The 20,952-nt window shown below is 43.0% G+C and overlaps 1 protein-coding gene across 2 annotated transcripts in view; it reads left to right on the top strand.

Annotated features, from left to right (window-relative positions):
• Window positions 1–20,952, top strand: part of LOC144099487 (uncharacterized) — a 145,286-nt gene that overhangs the window by 96,049 nt on the left and 28,285 nt on the right. For both annotated transcript variants that reach the window (XM_077632827.1, XM_077632826.1), the window contains exons 17-28: window positions 3,434–3,605; window positions 3,684–3,821; window positions 5,692–5,852; window positions 7,407–7,527; window positions 9,550–9,750; window positions 11,636–11,752; window positions 13,528–13,629; window positions 14,196–14,294; window positions 15,469–15,649; window positions 16,650–16,783; window positions 18,753–18,827; window positions 19,869–20,078. In XM_077632827.1, coding sequence (XP_077488953.1) covers window positions 3,434–3,605; window positions 3,684–3,821; window positions 5,692–5,852; window positions 7,407–7,527; window positions 9,550–9,750; window positions 11,636–11,752; window positions 13,528–13,629; window positions 14,196–14,294; window positions 15,469–15,649; window positions 16,650–16,783; window positions 18,753–18,827; window positions 19,869–20,078 — 1,711 coding nt within the window. The remainder of the gene's footprint in view (window positions 1–3,433; window positions 3,606–3,683; window positions 3,822–5,691; window positions 5,853–7,406; window positions 7,528–9,549; window positions 9,751–11,635; window positions 11,753–13,527; window positions 13,630–14,195; window positions 14,295–15,468; window positions 15,650–16,649; window positions 16,784–18,752; window positions 18,828–19,868; window positions 20,079–20,952) is intronic.

Below are 20,952 nucleotides of genomic sequence, written 5' to 3'. Positions count from 1 at the left end.
TCATAACGAATGACAGTTGGAATGATTTTTTCTTGCACACAAATCATGAGACATTGAGGAGTGCATTAAAGCTATCAATTTTTCTCGGTGTACGTGCAGTATTTTTTTCTATGTTTTCGGGTAAATATGCTTGCTGGAGTTTAGCTTTTATTTCCATTAGCACTGGGCATTAAAAAAAAAATCTAATAACTTTGTTGCACAGATTGATACTTTTTGAACATGCCGACATAAAAAAAACTTGTGCACTTTTTACTGAATTATTAGTGCCCCTGGGATGACTTTACGAGAGTGTTAATTGTAATTGCTCTATAACTGTACTAGCTAGCTTAAAATATAATGCAGTTCTGAAATCAGCTTAAAATTTGCATATCCATGTTAAATTAGGTTACATTTCATGCATAATTAATGAAAATAGTTTTAATTCCTGTGTCCCTTCTTAAGCATGTCAGGGATGTCGTTCATTTCTTCTAGTGTACTGTCGGTCAAGGAACAATTTCAACTGTGGTTGCTTGTGTTTTCTAATTTCTCTTTTTTTTCTGCACTTGTGTCTCTAAATAAGAAAGGTGAATAATGAGTAATTTAGAAGATGGTTAAGCAAAAGGGGGAAGATCCAAGTAGTTTATTAACTGGCATTTGCAGTTAGTTACACAAAGATATTAGTCCATGTACTGAGGCTGGACTGATAGAATTTTATTTGTAAATACCGCATTTACACACGTATAACACGCACCAAAATTTGAAAAAACGCATTTAAAAAGTGGGGGTGCGGATTGTCTGCGAATTTTTTCTTTGGGGAGGGGAGGCCGTCGGCTTCACGGCAATGCGGGGCGGCCTCCCCCGTGTAGTCCGCCATCCCCATCATCATCGACACTTGTCAAGCCAATGAGGAGTCAACGAAAGGCATAGCCAAATCCACATTCATAGTCTGTTTATTCTTCTCCACGCCATTGGCCATGTTTTCTTCAGCCAGCGTTGTTGAGCCTAGTGTCAGGCTCCGTTTCGTGTACTACACCCGAGCTTGCACTGTTTGCCTGCTTTGTTTTGGCGTCATGAGTGCGACTCGGCAGCAGTGTTTCCCTGTGAAAGAGAAGCTACAGATTTTAGCCACTGCTGAAGAAATTGGCAACAGAGCTGCTGCTCGTACTGGATTCCTACTGAGGCCATTGCACTGATGCGGTGAATGCTCGCCTCGCCGAGACCGGCACCGACCTCGTTATACCACCTGGCAGCATGATGTCCATGCTACAGCCGCTCGATGTGTGCCTGAACAAGCCATTCAAGGCACACTTGAAGCGGCTGTATGTCCAGTGGATAGCCGATAGCCTTTATGCCCTCTCACCGACGGGACGCTTGTGAAGGCCCGACATTCGATTGCTGTGCCAGTAGATCGCGGATGCGTGGAAAGCGATACCGGCCAACTTGGTGTGTGAAAGCTTTAAAAAATGTGCCATCAGTAATAGCTTGGATGGTTCCGAGGACGACTAAGTCTCTGAGAGTGGCGATGAAGCCTTGGATGGCAGCGGTGAGAGCGGTGGCGATTGAGAATCGGATAACCTGTGACGTGGTGGTGGTCACTTGAATAAATGTTCTGAAAATGAAATGATCACTGAATGTGCAGTTGTATCTTTCTAGTGCTCGTTTTTTTTTTTTTTCAGGTAAACAGGCGGGTTATACGCGTTTTTCTTTTTTTTTCCATGGAATTCAAAGTTAGGGGTGTGGGTTCTTTGCAGCAGCGAGTTATATGCGAGTAAATACGGTATTATACTGGTACTACCAGTCGACATCCCCTTCAGGCACTGTGTCCACATACGTGGATGCGACTTACCTTTCCACCTTTGAATTCCGCTCTGTTACAATTTTGTTTGACCATACCTGTCAAGTTTATAACGCCATCTCTTGCAGCTGCAGTGAAATGTGTTTGTAAAAAAAAATAAAAATATGAAAAGATAGGCATGACGGCGTTTTTTGGCGGGACATGTGAATAGCTTTTATTTTTGCATGCTATCTTTTCAAGTGGTCGTGAATGACGCAGTTTACCATTCGGAATGTGTCAACAGGTTAATGTAGAAACGGCACACCAATTTTCATTGTCATAAATGAAAATGAAAAAAAATACTGTAGTAGACTTTGAGTGGTACGTCTACAAATGCCGAAAATATCAAAGTAACGCATTGTTCATGAAAATAGCCAATGGAGAAGCACCTCCAAAGAAGCGCTGCCGACTGGGCAATGAAGACCCTAGATGGTCGCAAAGAACTGCCATTATGCTGAGCCGCTGCCAACAAACACAGTGGATTATGATCAATACATAAAGTCACGAGGGTCTCGAAGGGACTTAGGCCCCCTGCTAATATACTGAAAAGGGATCTGAGACCCCTATGCTAGAACACAAGACTGCATGAATCCGAAGCAAGTAACTTTTTTTTACGCCTGTTTTCAGTGGTGGTATGAACATTTCTTCTCCATCGTTTTAAAAATTTCAGTTTGGTATTTAGCAAGAGTCGTTAACATTTCATTTAAAATGCGAGACTGAGAAAAATACAAAGTTGAAGCACTATACAAGGGAGGATGAAGAAGGAAAACCCGTACCCTCACACCATGAGTCAGTTCAGAGCTGCCCGCCCAGCTCCAAGGCTGCAAAACAGCAATTAGCACACTGGTGGAGAGAGGGGATGGTTTGTTTCAGGTCTCTGACATAATCTGAGCAAACAACGACCTTTAAAAATGATTTCACCTCTTTGTAAAAACCATGTGTAAAACAGGCTGCAAGCTACTTTCTCTCTCTCCATCTCCACGTGTGCTCAGGTCACTCGAGACCGCGTTGCTGCCGCCAGACATTAAGCGCTGCCTATTATAGAAGCAACCATTGGCCCTGACTTCTGAACACGTTCATCGCACAGTGCTGCCATTGTGAAGGCTGCACGTCTAAAAGCCTTCGGTGCCGGAAATGCCGAATTTTCCTCTGCCTGTCATCACAGAGCAACTGTTTTTATAAGCTCCATAGGTCATGAAGTAGAGAATAATTCTTTGAAGCGTATATTCTCACAGGTAACGTTTGTTCATATCTAACGATCACTTTGAAAAGGCAGGAAAATGTTGCAGTGTTTTTGTTCATGTATCAGTTTAGAGGTGCCATGTCCACATATGTGGACACAAATAAAATATGCGTTTTTGCATAATTTTTTGCACATCACTTCTGTTTGGTCTATTGATAGTGATTTATGCAAAAAAAATTTTTCCTTTGAGTAGATTTAATTGGCGCCTGAAGGGGATATAGTTGTTTGATTTCGCAAGTTTTAAATCGGAACGTTGATAAATATTAATATTTATAAGATTGGCATCTGAAAATATTGGTAATATTGGTAAAATATTGCGCTCTATTTTCTTGCTCTGTAGTTTAATGCTGCACTGGCACTGCTTCTGTGCATTACAGGGAGGTGCACCACATGTGCGTTCTCCTGGGCTATGGTGCGGACGCCATATGCCCATACCTGGTGTTTGAGATGGTCACCATGCTGCGTGGGGATGGCCTTCTCAACCCACCACTGTCGGATGACCAAATCTTCAAGAACTACGTGGCCGCCATGGAGCGAGGAATTTCTAAAGTGCGTAGATGACACATTGACATGGTCACACAGTGCAGCGAGCATGGCTAAAGTGCGTGTGTTGTCATTGTGCTGCAGGTGATGGCCAAGATGGGCATCTCGACTCTGCACAGTTACAAAGGGGCACAGATCTTCGAGGCTGTGGGGCTCGCCCAGGAAGTGATAGATGTCTGCTTCCGGAACACCGCCTCCCGCATAGGGGGTGCCACCTTCGAGGTGAGTCCGTGTATTGGGGAATTCTCAAAGGCGTAGCTTTTAACTAAGGCAGTAAATACTTATTAGCATCCATTCAAGAAAAAGCAAAAATCCACCCAAGCTGCAAAGGAGAGCTACACAGCTTTCTTTGAAATTTTGTAGTTCAAGAAAAATTTGTCGCAGTTTAGGAATCGAACTCTGGACCACTGCCATTGCAGGGAAGCTAGTCTACTGATTAAAATTACCAGGGCAGCTAGTAGATGGCAGGGTGAGGCACAATTGATTAACAATTTTAAGTGGAAATGATGATAATTGAGCACATGTAGTACCTTAGCTTTGTAGCCATATGAGCTTGCACTTGTATGGACAACAATGATGAATTATTCCTTTATTTCAGCTTCAAGGCGTGGGCTGTGGTCATTCCTCTTGCCATTCAGCCCATAGTTTAGACTGCCTTTTCTTCAGTTGGTTGGCATTCTACACTGAATGAACAACAGGACTCTGGCAGCACACTCCCTCTGCAGCGAGAGCCTTTTCAGCTCAGAAACTAAAGGAGCATTTCAATTTGGACTAATAGATTGAAGTTTGTACTTTTAGTGCTAAAAGCAGCATGAAGAAGGAGGGGGTGCAGGAAAGAAGGTGAAGCACCATGAGTGGTCATGGTGCCTTTCCATTTTTATTTTATAGTGGGATTGTTGCCATTGCTCTAAGAGTATTTACCTATCGCTCACATCAGCACAGTGTTTTCTCACAGCGTCAGGTGCTGTTATAGTCAACTATTGTAGCCACCCTGTTAGTGAAAAACCAAGGGTACACAGCATAATTTTGATGCCAAAATGCAGGACTGAAGCCTATTCGTTTTCATTCTTTCCACGCATCATTTCCGAGTGGAACCGCCTGGCATGTGACATTACCAACATTTTACCGCAGGAATCTTTTTTGTCCACTATTTGTTCATATATGTGTCACATTAGCATGTCCAGTATACTTTTCTTGCTGGTGCTCTGCTTATCTAATTTGACATTGTATCAGTTGATTGTATTCACTTTGCTCCTACACTTTTTGTTCATTGCAAACAGCTGTATCACCTCGCCTTTACCCCCCCCCCCCCTTTTCTTCTCTCTTGTCATTTTTTTACTTTCGTACCTTGTACCACACCTGCCATGGCTACCAAAATGCAGACAGCAGTATTCTTGATATGGATAAATAAAAACATCCCAAATGAAAAGGTGGTCCCAGCAAAATGGCTAGGAAAAAGGCCAGTTAATTGATTCCTGGAGACATAGTTTTCTTGCCTTACTTGTGGCTAAAGGATTAGCTCTATTTAGACAAGAGGCATTGTTGCTTCTACCCAATCTTTCAGCGATGGGGCAAAAGAAGTTTTGTTAGAAATGCCATGTTACCTGGGGCTGTGAAAAAAAAAAAAAGCTCTTTACTAGCCAAGATAACTAGCCCTAGTCTATAGCAGTAGGAGGTCCCCCTGACTGACTCCAACCCGAGCACACAGCTTACGCTGGAGACAAGCCAAGGCAGTGGCAGAGGCCAGCAGGATCCTGGAATAGGGAAGACCAACCATTGAAGCTCCAAATCTATCTCTCCCCTACCCCTATGCCCTAGCGTTTCTCTTCTCAAATAAATGTTTTTACTACTGCTCCTTGGAATGCCATAGTTTGCAATGAGGAGACATTTTTCCTATTGAATGTGCAGATCTAACTTGCAATGACTGCCTTCATTGAAAAAGTGAATGCATTTGTTTCTTCCCGGACAGAGGAGCAAAAGGAAATTTAGCAAGCAACTTTGTCGCTTAACAGTGAATGGTAATTGGTTTGTTGGAGGATGTGTATGGTGGCTATGTCATGTTGCTTCATCCCTGGTACAATCGTGTTTGCAGGTGCTGGCTCGCGAACTGGTTCAGCGACATGACCTGGCCTACATAGGCCGCGAATTCGACAACTTAGTGCTCAAAAACCCTGGATACTACCACTGGCGCAGTGGCGGGGAGAACCATGTCAATGACCCACAGAGTGTTGCCACTCTCCAGGAGGCTGCCAGGTATGGTCTCTTCTGTCTCCACTTACAGCGAAAGCTGTTGGTGGCACCATTCCCTGATTCCGTGCCATTGGCATAGACGTCCACACAGCGAAAAAGCATAAGGGGGATAGGAGAGGGTAGGGGGTAGGAGTGGGGTTGGACAGCTGTTGTGTGCATGCGATGCTGCTTCTTATTACTGGCATTGTTTCGTCACGAATGTAGCACAGCTGTGTGATGAAAACAATGTAAGTAAAAGAAAGCAACATTGCACATGTAGCATAGTGTAACAGCTATTGCTGGATTCTCACATTACCGGCACTGCATAAACATGCGTCATTTTTACAGTGAAGCAATTAAGTGGCTGTTTCTTGCTTGAGCAGCGTCTGATGGTGCTGTAGCACATGTCATGACCAACTTGTAGCCACTTGACATCATCAACTTGTAGCTGTTCATGTGACATCCCGTGGCTGTGATAGTATCGCCAGGATTGAGGAGCTGTTGAAGTGCATTCCACACAGGTGTTGGCGGAATCTCTTCATCCACATTGTTGTCCTAACCTATCACATTACCATTGCGCCAATCATGGGACCCTGAACCGCGACATCACCGCAAGCATGCAGCTGTCCAAGCGTGCTCCCCACTCGCTGATCATGTGACTGCACTCAATGCTTCTGATAGGTTGAACTACGAGTGCCCTCATTAGAGTTAGTCACATTGATGAAAGAAGGTATCAGAACAGGCTAAAAGCAGCTTGAACACAGCAGATAATGATGCACATAGTTTGCGCTGCAAAAGCACAAATCACGAAAGCATGCAAGAGCTGCAGTGATCAAGCATATTATTGAGAAAGCAATTGTTAAGTAAATTTTTTTGTTTTTAATGAAGTTGGGCTTCTGTGGTCAGCAAAGCACCGTACAAAACAAGATGGGGCAAAATAGCGCATGGGCACAAGACTATGTGGGCTAGATCAACTTATTGTACATACTGGTCATTATGCTCAGCCAACTTACACATGAAAAGTGTGTAACTCAGGCTGCCATTTTATTGGTCCTTGTGAGGAGGCAGGTAATGAAACTTTCCATTAACATTGAAAGTGAGGCACTTGTTCTCTCTGCTTTCTCCACCATTAGGGTTTCATGTCTTGAGTACTACCTTTCATTGTTTCCTATAGTTGGTTGACACACTGACTAGCCGGACTGTGAAAACAGGTGCAGTATAGTGTTTTAAAGGCTGCAATAGGATAAAAAAAAAGAGTTAAAATTCTAGGAACCTGTGATTCTTGTCAAACGGAGAGACTACTGGGCAGGGAAGGAAGAGGAAATACATGGGAAAATTGAGGGAAAAATGGTGCTTTTTAAAAAAAGTGGCATATAAAAGGTTGTGTTTTCTGCAATAAACTCAGTTGGTAGTAGGCGCTCTTTCTATCTTCCTGTCTTCCTGTGTTCATTCTCTTGCGCCATTCAAATTTATTATGAACCAACTAGCCCAACAGCAAGTACCTCTGCTTTTGTTCCTTCCCTGCATTTTTCTTTTTATTTCATACTGCAAATGAATGACATGGTTTGTTTTGCGCAGTTTGAACAGCAAGGACGCATACGCCCGCTATGTGGAGAATGCTATGAAGAGCATTCGACAGTGCACGCTCCGTGGGCAACTTGAGTTCAACTACGCCAAGACTCCTCTCGACATCTCCCAGGTGAACATTCTTTCACTTTATGATTACTGACACCTGCGCTTCTGAAATTACCATGAAGGTTGCGCATTTTCTGAACAAATGTATGGAATTTGTGATGAAAAATTTTTGGGGTGGTCATGCAAGCACTAACTATTGTTGATAGTATTAGCCTTTATGAGGAGTACGTCGGGTACAGTATGAAATGTCTTGAAAGGTAGTATAACCTTTCTTGGTGAAACTGCAATATATGAGTGAGTTTTTGAGCTTTTGAACTGAGTGGGTTTTAGAGCTATCGAAAAAGGCAGAAAGTCTGATGAGTTAGTGCAACATTTTCTCACATGTACACACAATGTGATTATTCAGTATAGTTATTCATGCCCAATTTCCTGCGTTGGTTGTTTGGGTAAGCCGAAATCATATATCTTGGCAGGATGACTGCACAGCCGTGTAGAGTTGCAGTTGCTGCACTCTACGGAGTGATGGGTGATGTGAGATGGCTTAACTGCTGCAGCAGACTGTACTTGCATTACTACCAGTTGTCAGGATCTCATTCGGGCCAATTTTAATGTTCACAAGCACATTTGTACATCTCTTTCCATGCTGAATTGATTCGCAAAACATGGCTTCACTTGTTGGCAGAACTCATTGCCATCTGCGCCACACAGTATGGTGCTGTAAAGAGTTCAAGAGCAGAAAGGCTGCTTAAACTGCTTCATTTCAGTGTTGTGTTCTGGAATGAAGCAGTTTAAGAGGGATGCCGTTTTCAAATTATAAAAATCTTGAAAGAAATCAAATTTAAAAAAACACCAGATTTCGTATCTATAAGTTCTTTATAATTATATCCCGAAAAATTTCCCCGAAAACAGCCCAAAAGTGACTTTAAAAAATGTTTTTTTTTTTTGTGACCGTGGGTAGCAGAAATTTGGCTGCAGTCTGTGTGAAAATGCCAGTTTTCTCAAAAGTGTTTTTTGACTTGACTACCCTGCTTGTAGAAAGCAAAGCACGACAATGACTTCGTGGATTTTCATGCAGTGTGTTGCATTGTGGTCCTTAATAAGTTCTTCATGCACTGGGGCTCCTAAATTTCTGAATTACTTTCTAATTTTTTCACTCTGTCACTTATTTGACTTGATAGTAATGAGTGTATTATGCAAGCATGGGTGTAATGTTCTCTGCAGGAAATACTAACACTTATAAAAATGTTTAGAGGATGCCACTGCATGAACGGAATGCCACTGCATTCCTTTAGCTAAAATTTAAGAGTGACTCTAGGCTCCTGCTATGTTTTGTTGTCACGCCAAGCTTTGTGCAAGTTTGATATAGCAATGAAGCACATAAAAATTTATAATGTCAGAACTACTCAAGATACATGATTGAAAATTTCTAATTATTCATTTAGTGCACTTCCCAACAAGCTTGCCGAATCTCACCGCTCTGCGACAAAAAATAAGTTTCACATTCCCCCTTGAGATACTGAATTAAATTTCTGCACTACAGCATTTTCTGTCGAACCACACATGTTGCTAGAAGCTTTCAATGCTTGTGGCTGTAACTGTGGTTGGAGGTTCACTTTAGTACTGAGGGGAACTGATATTGTTTCTTTCGCTGAGTAAACCTTCGATCTTTGTAAATAATTGGCAGCAATTTCCTGATATGTTTGGCAAGCTTTTACCTGTAGCATCCTATCAGCAACCATATGTGTGAGAATGCTATTTGACATTTCACTAACTCATCAAAATGAGCAAGTTTTGTAATTTTATTCTGCATTAAGTGCCTTGACCAGGACACTGCACTTGCATTGCTTCACTATTTGTGCAAACTTGTTTAGCATGCACCGCTGGTAATTAAGGCCTACATTAAATTTTCATCTTATTTATCTTGTCGTTTTAATTGGCCAACTGAAATGCACTTTGTTTGCTCTTGCTGGTAGTCTGCTAGCTTAGCTTGGGTGCATCTTCAAGTTTATATTTATTTCTTTGCACATATGCAAGGTTGCTGTGTGAGAAAAAAGGAATAAATGTTTTTTTTTTCCCCGTCACACAGGTCGAGCCTGCCAAGGAGATTGTGAAACGCTTTGTGACGGGTGCCATGAGCTTCGGCAGCATCTCCATCGAAGCACACACCACACTGGCCATTGCCATGAACCGTGTCGGAGGCAAGTCCAACACGGGCGAGGGTGGTGAGAATGCTGACCGATGGGGACTGCAGCACCCGGACAACAACAAGCGCTCTGCCATCAAACAGGTCTGGATTCATCTTGTCTGTTATTCTGGTTCACTTGTGTGGGGCATGTTCAAACTCTGGTCTTAGAACAACTAGGTGACCATATAGCCCTTCATATTGATAGAAAGTGCTATATGTACTCTGAATGTTTTTATAATTAGAGTAGATGTCCTTTAAGACAGACTTGAAGGAACCAGAAAATTTGCTCATCTTATCAGAAGTTCAAGAAGTTTATCTCAACAGAAGTGCCCCTAAAAAAGTGTGTGAGCATGCTAGGTGTGTCAAAATATATGTTAATGAAATCAACGATTATAATAACCTTTCAGAGGTAGGATAATTGCAAATAGAGCATTTATTAACTAACTATGCACTGAACTATGTGTGAAGTGAGCTGAAGACAGAGCATGAAGTAATGTTATCCTACTTGAAGATGGCATTGGTGTAGTTTTATTTTTTCAAAGTCTCTTTTTTCTTACTGTATCCCATAATGGCTGCTATTTGTGTGTGTTCTTCTGATTTTTGCCTTTCATCCTGCTCCGAGGGCTTTGAAGGTGCCCAGCAGGGTAGCCGTGTGTTTTTTATCTCACTCCTTGTACAGCAAAGCTGTTACCAATGACGCGAGCAGGCACACCACGCACTTTTCCGTGCGCTGTATGCAATGTACGCTGCAGGCAATATCTGGGCACCACTGTGCTGCGGCAGCGCGATGTTATGATGCCGCGTGTCGAAAATGTGGCCCCGGTGTTTTTAAGCCCAAAGTCAACGCGTGCGTGCACTTTGAGCTTACACAGGGGCAACGCTCAGCACGTGACACGCGCGCGATGCCTAGATCTGCACTAACACAGGCGTGATGGTGCTGTGTGTTTTCCGCTCTGGCAAGAGAGCTTTCCCCCAACAGATTGCGTTCTCGGAAGATGGCTTCACCGCAGCTTCGCACAAAAGTGTGCGGAAGCCATCTTGCGGGGTTCACTTTTTTTGCTTGGAAGCATTTTATGCACTTTTTTCTTTCCTTAGTGCCCCGCGGACGCACTGTGAGTGCAATTATGGGGGTCATCATGGTACATGGTTGCTACAGAAGTTAATATTAACTGAAGGACATGCAAAGCAGTTCATTTTAAGCGGATTTTTTTTACATTGAACCCTATGGGAAGCCAACCAAATGGTATCACTTGTTCATCTTATCCAAGGATTCTATCGTTTTAACAGAGTTCATCTTAATGGGAGCCTACGATGCCAAGTCCTAGCAGCTGCTGCTTCTTATTTGTTCTTCTGGAGGCACGTCTTAGTAAACCCTCTATTATTATCTGTCAGGGACAGTAGGAGCAGTGGCCAGAAATGACAGCCCGCACTCCTTCTACTGTCACAGTTTATGTCTGAATTCTGTTGTCGACTATTCTAGAAGTTGGATGAGTTCAATGAGTAGTCCAAGTAAACTGTGCTTGGGATGAATTTCTGTTCATTAGGTGTTGCTGCAAAATACGGATAGGCTTTTTTAAAAGAAGGTATATGCAGTCCGATGGCTAGGCATGTTGTGCTATCTTGCATGGTGTGATTAAGCAAGGCAATTAACAGCACCCGTGATAAGAAAGATGGTGAAGACCACCTATGAGAAAGACGTATGCCGGCCTTGCTTGTGTAGGAGTGAACAACGTCACATGAACCAACTGTGGTTCATTTATTGGTGCGTATACACTTCAAAGTGGCAAAAAGATTAGCTCAACCTGATGAACGATGCACATTGCTGTGACAAGGGTTCCTGGACAAGTTGTGCGACACGTGCTCAAAAGTCTTGGACAGTTGGACTTTTGAGTGGTACTTGTGTTTTATGTGGCAAGTTCTAGTTGCACAGTGTTCTCCCCAGAGGCCATGTGGTGCATGACACTTCGTTCTTGCCGCCACCCTGCAGGTGGCGTCGGGTAGGTTTGGTGTGACAGCTGCCTACCTGGCCAACAGTGATGAACTGCAGATCAAGATGGCCCAGGGAGCCAAGCCAGGAGAAGGCGGCGAGCTGCCTGGATACAAGGTAATAAACCTCAGTCAGCCTGTCCAAACAAAGGACCCTGACATCAAATGTTTGGTGCCATTTTTTTTTAATTTTTAATTGCTTTTATGGGTGCTCACTAACACAGTGGTCGTGGCACCTAATGCAGCCAGTTGCTTCGTGACTTTGATGCAGCTGTTTTATTCCTGTGTAGCAAAAACCTCGTTGATACGCTTTAAAAAAAATAGCGGCAAAAAACGTATTATCCGGAAAAACGTGTGATCCAAACTGCCTAATTTTGAAAAATGTAACTGTTGAATGAGGTACAAAGATATTTATTGACAATTTCACCTCATAAAAACGTCGATTAGCATTTCTTGGCACAAGATCTGAACAGATCTTTTTCTAGTGCTCGCAGAATTCAGTCCGCGTTTGTGCTCTCTTAAGCGCGTGAATAAACTTCCAAACCAAAATCTCTTCCTCGTCGTGTTTGAATGCTTCATCCCTTTGCATTGAAGTGCTGCGGGGAATCCACTGCAGTGGCTGACACAGCGTTTCTGCACCTAGCGCGCTCGTATTTAAGCAAATTACTGTAGTTCATGGGTGCTTCACCCCCTTACTTTTATGCACCATGAAGAAACCTCAGCATTTCTTCTCTTCATGTCACGTCCTCACAAAAACGGCTCTCTCAAATATTAGCGCGCCATTGTTGTTGTTGGTGGTGGTACTGCGTTGCCTTCTTGCACGAGCACTGCAGAGAAGCCACCACGGCGGCTTCAGCTCACGTTCAGTCCACTTGTATGTTTGCACATGTGTAATTGGCCAATAAATGTTATGCGACCACAATTTGTTGAAATTTTAGATGTAGTAGCCAGGAAATCGTGTTATCTGGGAACGCGTTAACTGGGAGAAATATAGTGCAAATCTGTGGGGCATTTTTAAGTCTACGATTTTGAGCCTACTAACCGAGAAATCATATGAATCGGGAACGTATCATCGAGGTTCTACTGTACGTGAGCAAAAACAGATTTATTTATTTATTTATTTATTTTATACAATATATGCCTAAAGGCCCTCTATAGAGTCTAGGGTAGAACATAAGGGCCGGGGGATGGGGGGGGGGGGGGGAATTAGGCAAAGTAATGGTGCACCAGTCAGTGGAGAAATAGGAAAACCTTTATGAATGGGACATGTGACGCATGCACAAATTTAGTAGCAGAAAACTGTGGCAGTTTAAGTATGAAATGTAAACGAGGTTTTACTTAGAATTTAACGCATTATATTAGTACGAGATTAATCTGGGGAAAATATATGGGTCAGTCCGGTCAGAATGCTTTCATTGGAATGAGATTTGTAAAAGTAGGTACAGAAAAGAACATTAATTGTTACACAAACAAAATCCTGTGCAGCATTCATAAGCAGCACTTTGCATACAAAAGTTGGAATGCAGAACTGGGCAGGAGTGAAATTCAAGTGAACGTACTACTAAAGTGTGAATATACCTTAAGCAGTAATATATATTTAAATCCGTATAGTGTGGCATTAATAGCTGAGCGATTTTTTGCACATTATGCATTACCTTTGCGGTCGAAACATGGATCATTCCAGCCACATGAACTGCTCGTCCAGCAGTGCATCACAGATCAGTGCGTGCATGCAGGAGGGAACATATTTATATGGGAATATATCTCGAATGCTTTTCCTTCTGTAGGTAACTGCAGCTGTGCTTGATGATGTGGAAAACGTACACATCAGTGCCAATCCTGGTGCGTGTTCAGAGTATCGTCATGTGATTGAACCATCTTTTTGTGCCGCAGGTGAGCAAGGACATTGCCAAGACTCGCCACTCCATACCGGGTGTGGGACTCATCAGTCCTCCGCCGCACCACGACATCTACTCTATCGAGGACTTGGCTGAGGTAGGGCATATCTGCAACAGGCTGCATTGCTTAGCTGGTGCACCGCAGAAGTTTATTTCAGTTTGAAGGTGCTTCCTATACCTGTGGTGTATGTACGGAGCATGGTGGCCTTTGGTGGGGTCTATGGGAAGGGAATTTTTGTTGACAGAGTTAGTACATAACTACAGGACAATAAAAGTGCAGGAACAGACACTAGCATAAAAAAAAAATGGTGTTAGGAGAGCAGGACCGGATTAAAGCAGTCATTCCTCCTTTGTGCTGTGCCACAGTGGTTCTTTGTGAGGTGGCACACTCATTTTTGGTACTGTCAGGACACTTCAAGATTTTATTGTGTGAGGTGTATGTTCGTTTTTATTCACTCTCTTTATTCTATAATGTCTGGCTGAATTCTATTTGTTCTATAATCTCTAGCAGAAATTAAAATACAGTGCTCGGACATTGTCATGGTGTGAAAGAGCTTGAACGCCTGGATGGGTGCTTCAGTGATGGCTCTCCATTAGGGCACATAACCTTATTTTTACACGTAGTGCAACTCACATTGAATCGTTCTTGTTTTTTGCCTCCAGCTCATTTATGACCTCAAGTGCTCGAACCCCAATGCTCGCATCTCCGTCAAGCTGGTGTCTGAAGTTGGTGTGGGCGTGGTTGCATCTGGCGTGGCCAAGGTACGTATTCCAGATTACTGCTCTTGGTGTACTGTCTGTTGCTCGCTGTGAACACTGTGGGCTCCAACCATAGGCTTCGTCGCCTATGGTTGCAGTGAGGTTCAGAGATGTGCATTTATTTATTTCTTTATTGGTATCATTAACTTCTAACAACTGGATCCCTTTAGCACAGTGTGCTGCTAAGAAACAAACTATGTGCTGAACATGGGATGTGCTCAACAGAATTTTGTACATATGGGCAGAACACACAAAGTGGAAGTACTGTGCATACATGATAGTGTAAAAGATTGTGATTGCATTTTGTAGTGTTACCAATGACTGTAGAGAGGGAACAACAGTCCCTAGGAGGGTGCAGAGAGAGAGAGAGAGAGAGAAGCTCTTCAGTGAAATACACATAATTTAGGCTGGGTTGAAACAGTACAGACGTGCTACTCTGCATTGGGAAGGGGATTTGGGAGAGAGAGGCTGGAGGAGAAGGGTGTAGAAGGTAGTACAGTTAAGTAATATCAGAGAGTAAAAATATGCGGTCATTGAATTTGGGTGAATATGCATCAGAGGTGAATGCAGGAAAGTTTTAAGGTTAGTGAAGATGTCCAATGTCTGCAGGCAACGTTCACGGGCAGAAAAAAGTTGTATGCAGGGAAGACACATCAAGGGAATGCAAGAAGGATACAAAGTTTGTTGATCAGTCAAATGTAATTTTTTATTTTGACTTATGCTATGAGTTCCATTGAAATCATGAAGAAAAAAAATTAGTAGAAGACACATAAAAATAAAGTTGCGACATAGTGATTATATATGAAATTGTTGCCAGAGCAGCAAGCTCTGCAGCAGATCAAAACAGAAATTTTGAAAGAAGGGAAGAAGCATGGGCGGGTTGCTGTTCGATTGCAACATGTAAAATAAGAATATGCATGAAAACTCCTAGCTTTCAGCTCTTGTCCTCTTGTCTTTGGTCGTATTTTCATTTTGTGTGCTGTGCTTTCCTCTTGACAGACATTTTCTGTGTTCTGCTGTGGTTGCTAAAATTTGGCCATGTCTCTCTCTGTTTGTTCCCATCATCCAAGCTGCTTTTTTTTCTTTCACATAGAGTGATTATAGAATTTCTATACAAGTTTCTGAAAAAGGCGGTGATAAGGGATGAGCTGACTGCAATAGGTGTGGCTTCTCGCAGGGCAAGGCGGAGCACATCACCATATCTGGCCACGATGGGGGCACGGGCGCCAGCAGCTGGACGGGCATCAAGGGTGCCGGCCTGCCCTGGGAGCTGGGCATCGCCGAGACCCACCAGACGCTGGTGCAAAACGATCTGCGGTCGCGCATTGTCCTTCAAGCTGATGGGCAGATCCGCACCGGTAGGCATGCTGAACTTGTCTCTGTGCCTCGGATATGGCTACGTCGGCATCAAGTTTTGGCGATCATAGTTTTAATTTCATATGAGGAAACTTCTTACAATTTCTTAGAATTCATACAATTCTTACAATTTTCTTAGTCATTGGCAGCTATCTGTCTCTTTAGTTACATTTTAATCAATGGCGATTATTTTTGCCTATTATTCTTTAAATTAATGTTTTAAACCATAAACATTTAGTAACCATAACGATAACTCATTCCACCTTCTGTTTGATGCTTTATGGCCTCAGTTGTCACTGTGCCAGTAACACCCGAGTGCTATATTAGCCGTTATGTGGAAAGTTTTCTAATGGAGCGAGTCTGACTGTTGCCGCCATGTGCCGAGCAGTTGCCTTAATGAAGCAGTTATCAGCCATGACAGATGGAACTGCAAGAGTCATAGAGTAAAATGCAACATTGCGAAAAGGAGAAGCAGAGGAAAGTAGCCAATGAAATATCTGTTTAGTAGTGCAGTGCTTGCCTACCAAGATGGGTATGTATTGAGTGCAGATGTGGCATATGTACAGTTGCCATATGACTGCTTGCGCAGAGAAAAATAAGGCAAAATGAGAAGAGACCAGGCATGGACTGTGTTTATACAAGGGCCACTCCAACCACTGCTATGCTTGTCTGTGACACAGTGCAGCTTGTAATCCTGGCAACTTAGTTGTAGTCAAAAAGACCATCAATCGTGTGTTGATCACTTGCTGAAATGTTAGAGAACCGGCTCTGAGATTTTTAATTCAGCTTGTAGGCAGGCTAATTTTGCCCACCTGTAAAATTGCTTAGGTTCTCAACACTCGAGAAATCGGGCTGAATAATATGAACGCTGTGCTGATGTGTTTTCTTTCTTTTAAGCATGAACCAGCTCATTCTCCTGCTTATGTATGCCTGTTCTACATGGTTTTTCTCTTGAAACCCATCAATGCGCCATTCCTTGTGCTTGCATTTCACTCCATACAGGCTTCGACGTCATGGTGGCGGCCATCTTAGGTGCGGATGAGTTTGGCTTCTCAACAGCGCCACTCATTGTCATGGGCTGCACCATGATGCGCAAGTGCCACCTCAACACCTGCCCCGTCGGCATAGCAACACAGGTCAGTTGATGGTGTCTGTTTCTCTAAAAAAACTGTGTCTATGGCCTTTACTATGTGCAACCTAGAGAGGGTTGATGGTGTCCATAGCTGTTCTTTCTTTTTGATTGTTTTGCTCCATCTTTAACTGCTATTGTGTTGAGTGGAATTTTCTATTCCCTTGCTTTTTGTCTGTATGTTGCTCCACTTTGTCAGTAGACATGCATTATGTAACAATTGTATTGAGACTAACGGGCTTATGAAATATAAAATGAAACAATTTGATCTTGTATGATCGACATGTACCTGTTTGAAGGTTTTGAGGCTGCAATTAGAACATGAAGCATTCAGTCAAATGTGAAGGGTGCTAGCTGGAAGGCCAGTGGTGCCAGTAATTGCCTATCACCAAAGGAGAGCATGGCGTGCACTGGATGTTGCATCACACAAAAGTGAAAGTGCAGTAAATTATCATTACAATATATTTAACCTGAAGCAGGTAAAATGGTCCCGAGCAAAATGCATGCATTTTAGGCTGGTGCATCGGAAGTGTGCTGGATGAAAGCGACTCCACTTTTTATGAACAGTGAAAAACAGCATTTGTCTGCATAGGGGAGGTTGAATGCTGAATTTTTGTGTCTCCCTCTTTCCTATTTTTTTTTGAAATTTTTTCTTCCTTCGGATGAGGCAAAACCTACTGCATATGCCACTCTGTTGCTTTATGCCAGCTCTTGTACAGTCTATCTTGTCAAGCAGTTCCAACAGGGGACTGTGGAAGGTACCGGGAACTGTCTTGTTTTCATGACACCTGTTCATAAAACTGCAGGGAACTGCAACACATTGACATTGTTTCTAAGTTGAGTCATGTATCAGGCGGCACAGATTAAACTGGTGGGAGGGAACTACACAGTGTAAAGTTGCATGGTGTCAGACTTGTGTAGAGTGCTCGAGTGGCACACTGCCCTCCAAATGAAGTAAGCGACATTTAGCCGCAGATGCCGAGTTCTAGTGGTAACACTTGCACAAAAGCAGAGGCACATAGAATAGAGGTCAGGTGAACATCAGTGCATTACCTGAAAGCCATCAGCTGCTGTTTAATTTTTTTGCTCTTTGCAGCCTGCTGCACACTGCTCAAGAACATACAGTAGAATCTCGGTGATACGAACCCGGTTAATACGAATTTTTCAATGATACGAATTGGCGAAATTCCCCGGCCAGAGTGCATTGTTTACGATGTGCAGAATTTCGGATGTTCCGAACTTTCTCCCTTACCTCTATGGATGATACGAATGCGCGAGCCGCGACCGCACCCTTGAGCACTAAGCACTGCCCATAGATTACTGACGTCGCGATCGCTAATCGCGCCGTGCACACCATGTGTAGTGAGCGGCGGTGCACGGCCCGCACATCACCAGTACGCACCGCGCGCAGTGAGCGGCGGTGCGCGGCCCACACATCGCCAAAGTCGCAATCGCTAATCGTGTGGTACGCACCACAAGTATAGAGCTGTGGCCGCACCGCAGCGAATAAATCTTGCCAGCCATAAACAGATCTGCGTGAATGCATTTTTCATGCTTCTGCATATAAATTTTGTTCATTTGGACGATACAAAATTTCGGATGATACGAATTTTTTCGCGACCCCGTGAGATGCGTATCACCGAGATTCTACTTATAGTGTACATGAGTATGATGCACACTGTGCATGAGCAGTATGTGATGAAGCTCACAATTAGTGAAGGAACAAATTCAGCTTTCTTGCTCTCCCAGTGAATTCATTCATTCATTCATTCAGGGTTCAACGTATGACTAAACATATTGCTGCTTCTGAACACAGGACCCAGGCTTATAGTAATTTCTTGATATTTTCTTTGTTGTTTGCATGGCCATTGAAGGGATTTCATTGTGCTGCTGCCTAGAGTTGTAGTTGTTCTTCCACTGTGCTTTTTCATGTGAGATTTGTTGCGAGCTTCAACTTAAACGAAGATCTTTTCCAGGACCCTGAACTGCGCAAAAAGTTTGAAGGGAAGCCAGAACATGTGGTCAACTTCCTGTTCCTTCTGGCCGAAGAGGTGGGTACTCTGAACTTCACCTGCATGGTGCCTTTTTGCTGGTGTTCTCTAATGGCGCTCAGGTGCAGGCTTAATTTAAAAAAGCTTGACCACCTTTCCCTTGTGTAACTTGTGCTGGGCTCAATGTGCCCTCCTTGTTTGTCCTGTATTATAACCGGCACATTCGTTCTTTGTAAAAGCAAGCTGAGAAGAGAGTTCATTCGTTGAATGAATTGAGAGTACTGGCAGTCGCCAAGGAGACCGCAGGGAACTTGTCTTGCATGCAGGTGGCAATAGAATTTAATAACTTTTTCACTTTGTGAAACACTCTGCAGGGTCAGGTGGCTCCTGAATAACCCATTGATATATGAATCATGTAATCATGTCCTACGAGGACAAATAAAAAGTGAACAGGAAAATTCATGGGCCAATAGCAGAATGAGAGGGTATAAATTCAGGAAGTTTAAATACTTGGTTGTATGATTATTATACTTTCTGATGGCCTTGACCCCTCTTTCACTATGATAAGAAACATTGTTGGTATTTTATTCATTCATATTGTTTATTATTTTTATCTTTGCATTAGTTTTTCTATTTGCATGTCATTTGTTCATAACACATTATGATCGTATAAGTAAAAATGGTAGGCAGTGAGGGGGAGGGGGGCAGGGTGCTAGCTCACTTCATAGAAAAGCACCCACGTGTGGCAGTTAATTGTGAGTTTAGTTTGCTGACAGCTGATTGCATTGGAGCTGAAAGTTATTGTTCAGAAATTCCAGTTGTTGTGCTGTCTTTCTTGGACAAAATGTATGCACATACAACAATTTAAACACAAATAGCAAATTGAGGGGTTTGAAGTGGACCGCTGTTAAATATACATATCATAATTTACTTTAACATCCAATGTGTGTTAACTACTCTGTTTAATGGAAAACCAACTGCACCATCATTTTAGTACCCACTAACCAAAATCTCTGCTGCTTTGTTCATGTTTCGGGTTCGTTTTCATGTTTTTTCAGCAAGTGCATATGGATACAGTACTGATAATGGATTTTCGTGCAGGTGCGGGGACATCTGGCCAAGCTGGGCCTGCACAGCCTTCAGGAAGCTGTTGGCCGCACGGACCTCTTGCGTGTGTGCCCCAACGAGGGAAACCCCAAGGCAAAGCTCCTCAACCTCAACGCCATCCTCCTCAATGCACTGAGCCTCCGGCCTGGGACCAACGTCCGCGGAGGCAGTATCGCGCAGGACTTTGAACTGGGCAAGCGCATGGTATGTGCGCTGGGTTCTCTTGAACCGACCCTAATTAGTGTTAATTGGAATGAAGATATTAGAGTTTGGTAGAGTCTTGCCAAAGTGCTCAAAAGAGCTTTTTGGTATTGTTATCAAAACTTTTCTTATCTGTTCATTGCTATAAAGACCTGCGATCGAGGCATTCCGTAATAGGAGGAACTTGGCAAAATGAAAAAAAAAATTGATTTCAGAATTAGATAATCTATGTTAATCTCTAGAACAACTAAGGTTGACATACTCAAGAACGAACTGGTTTGATTCGGTTTAGAAACCGACTTTGTAAAGAAAGTTGCATTGCTGTTATGTTCAGAGAAATCAGTTATAGTTTACTGACAACTGTTATAGCATTTCTGAATGGCCCATTTTGTCTGGTTTTTTAGCTCCATATTTCCAATGGACTTGTTAGGATGGCAATCTTCCTACACTGACTTGATGACATATTATTTGTTTTAAAAGACATACACCCGCCATGAAGACTTTATGGAGCGCGATGTTAATGAAGGAATTTTGGTTTCTTGACACCTGAGGTACAGTGTGTGCATTGTGTAATTTTTGGGTGCAGTGTGTAAATTGCAACCTCAGAATTAAGCATGCATATATTGATTTCAAGGCACATGCGAAGGCAGGAAATATGTTAATTTTTTTGCTAATATTGAGTTCCATGAACTTTTGACTGTGCATGGGAATGCATATTCACTAGCATGGCTGGTCATGTGACCGTGCACCATGTTGTCACCACGGGCTTCTGGACGTCTGCGCACGCTGCCTACTCGCAGATCATGGGATCACTCGATGCTTCTGAAAGCTGTGCTGGTTGAAGAACAGGAGGAGATCAGAATAGGCTAAAAGTGTA

Source organism: Amblyomma americanum, chromosome 7 (genome assembly GCF_052857255.1).
Source record: "Amblyomma americanum isolate KBUSLIRL-KWMA chromosome 7, ASM5285725v1, whole genome shotgun sequence".
NCBI lineage: Eukaryota > Metazoa > Arthropoda > Arachnida > Ixodida > Ixodidae > Amblyomma > Amblyomma americanum.
This window is presented reverse-complemented; position numbering and strand designations above follow the sequence as displayed.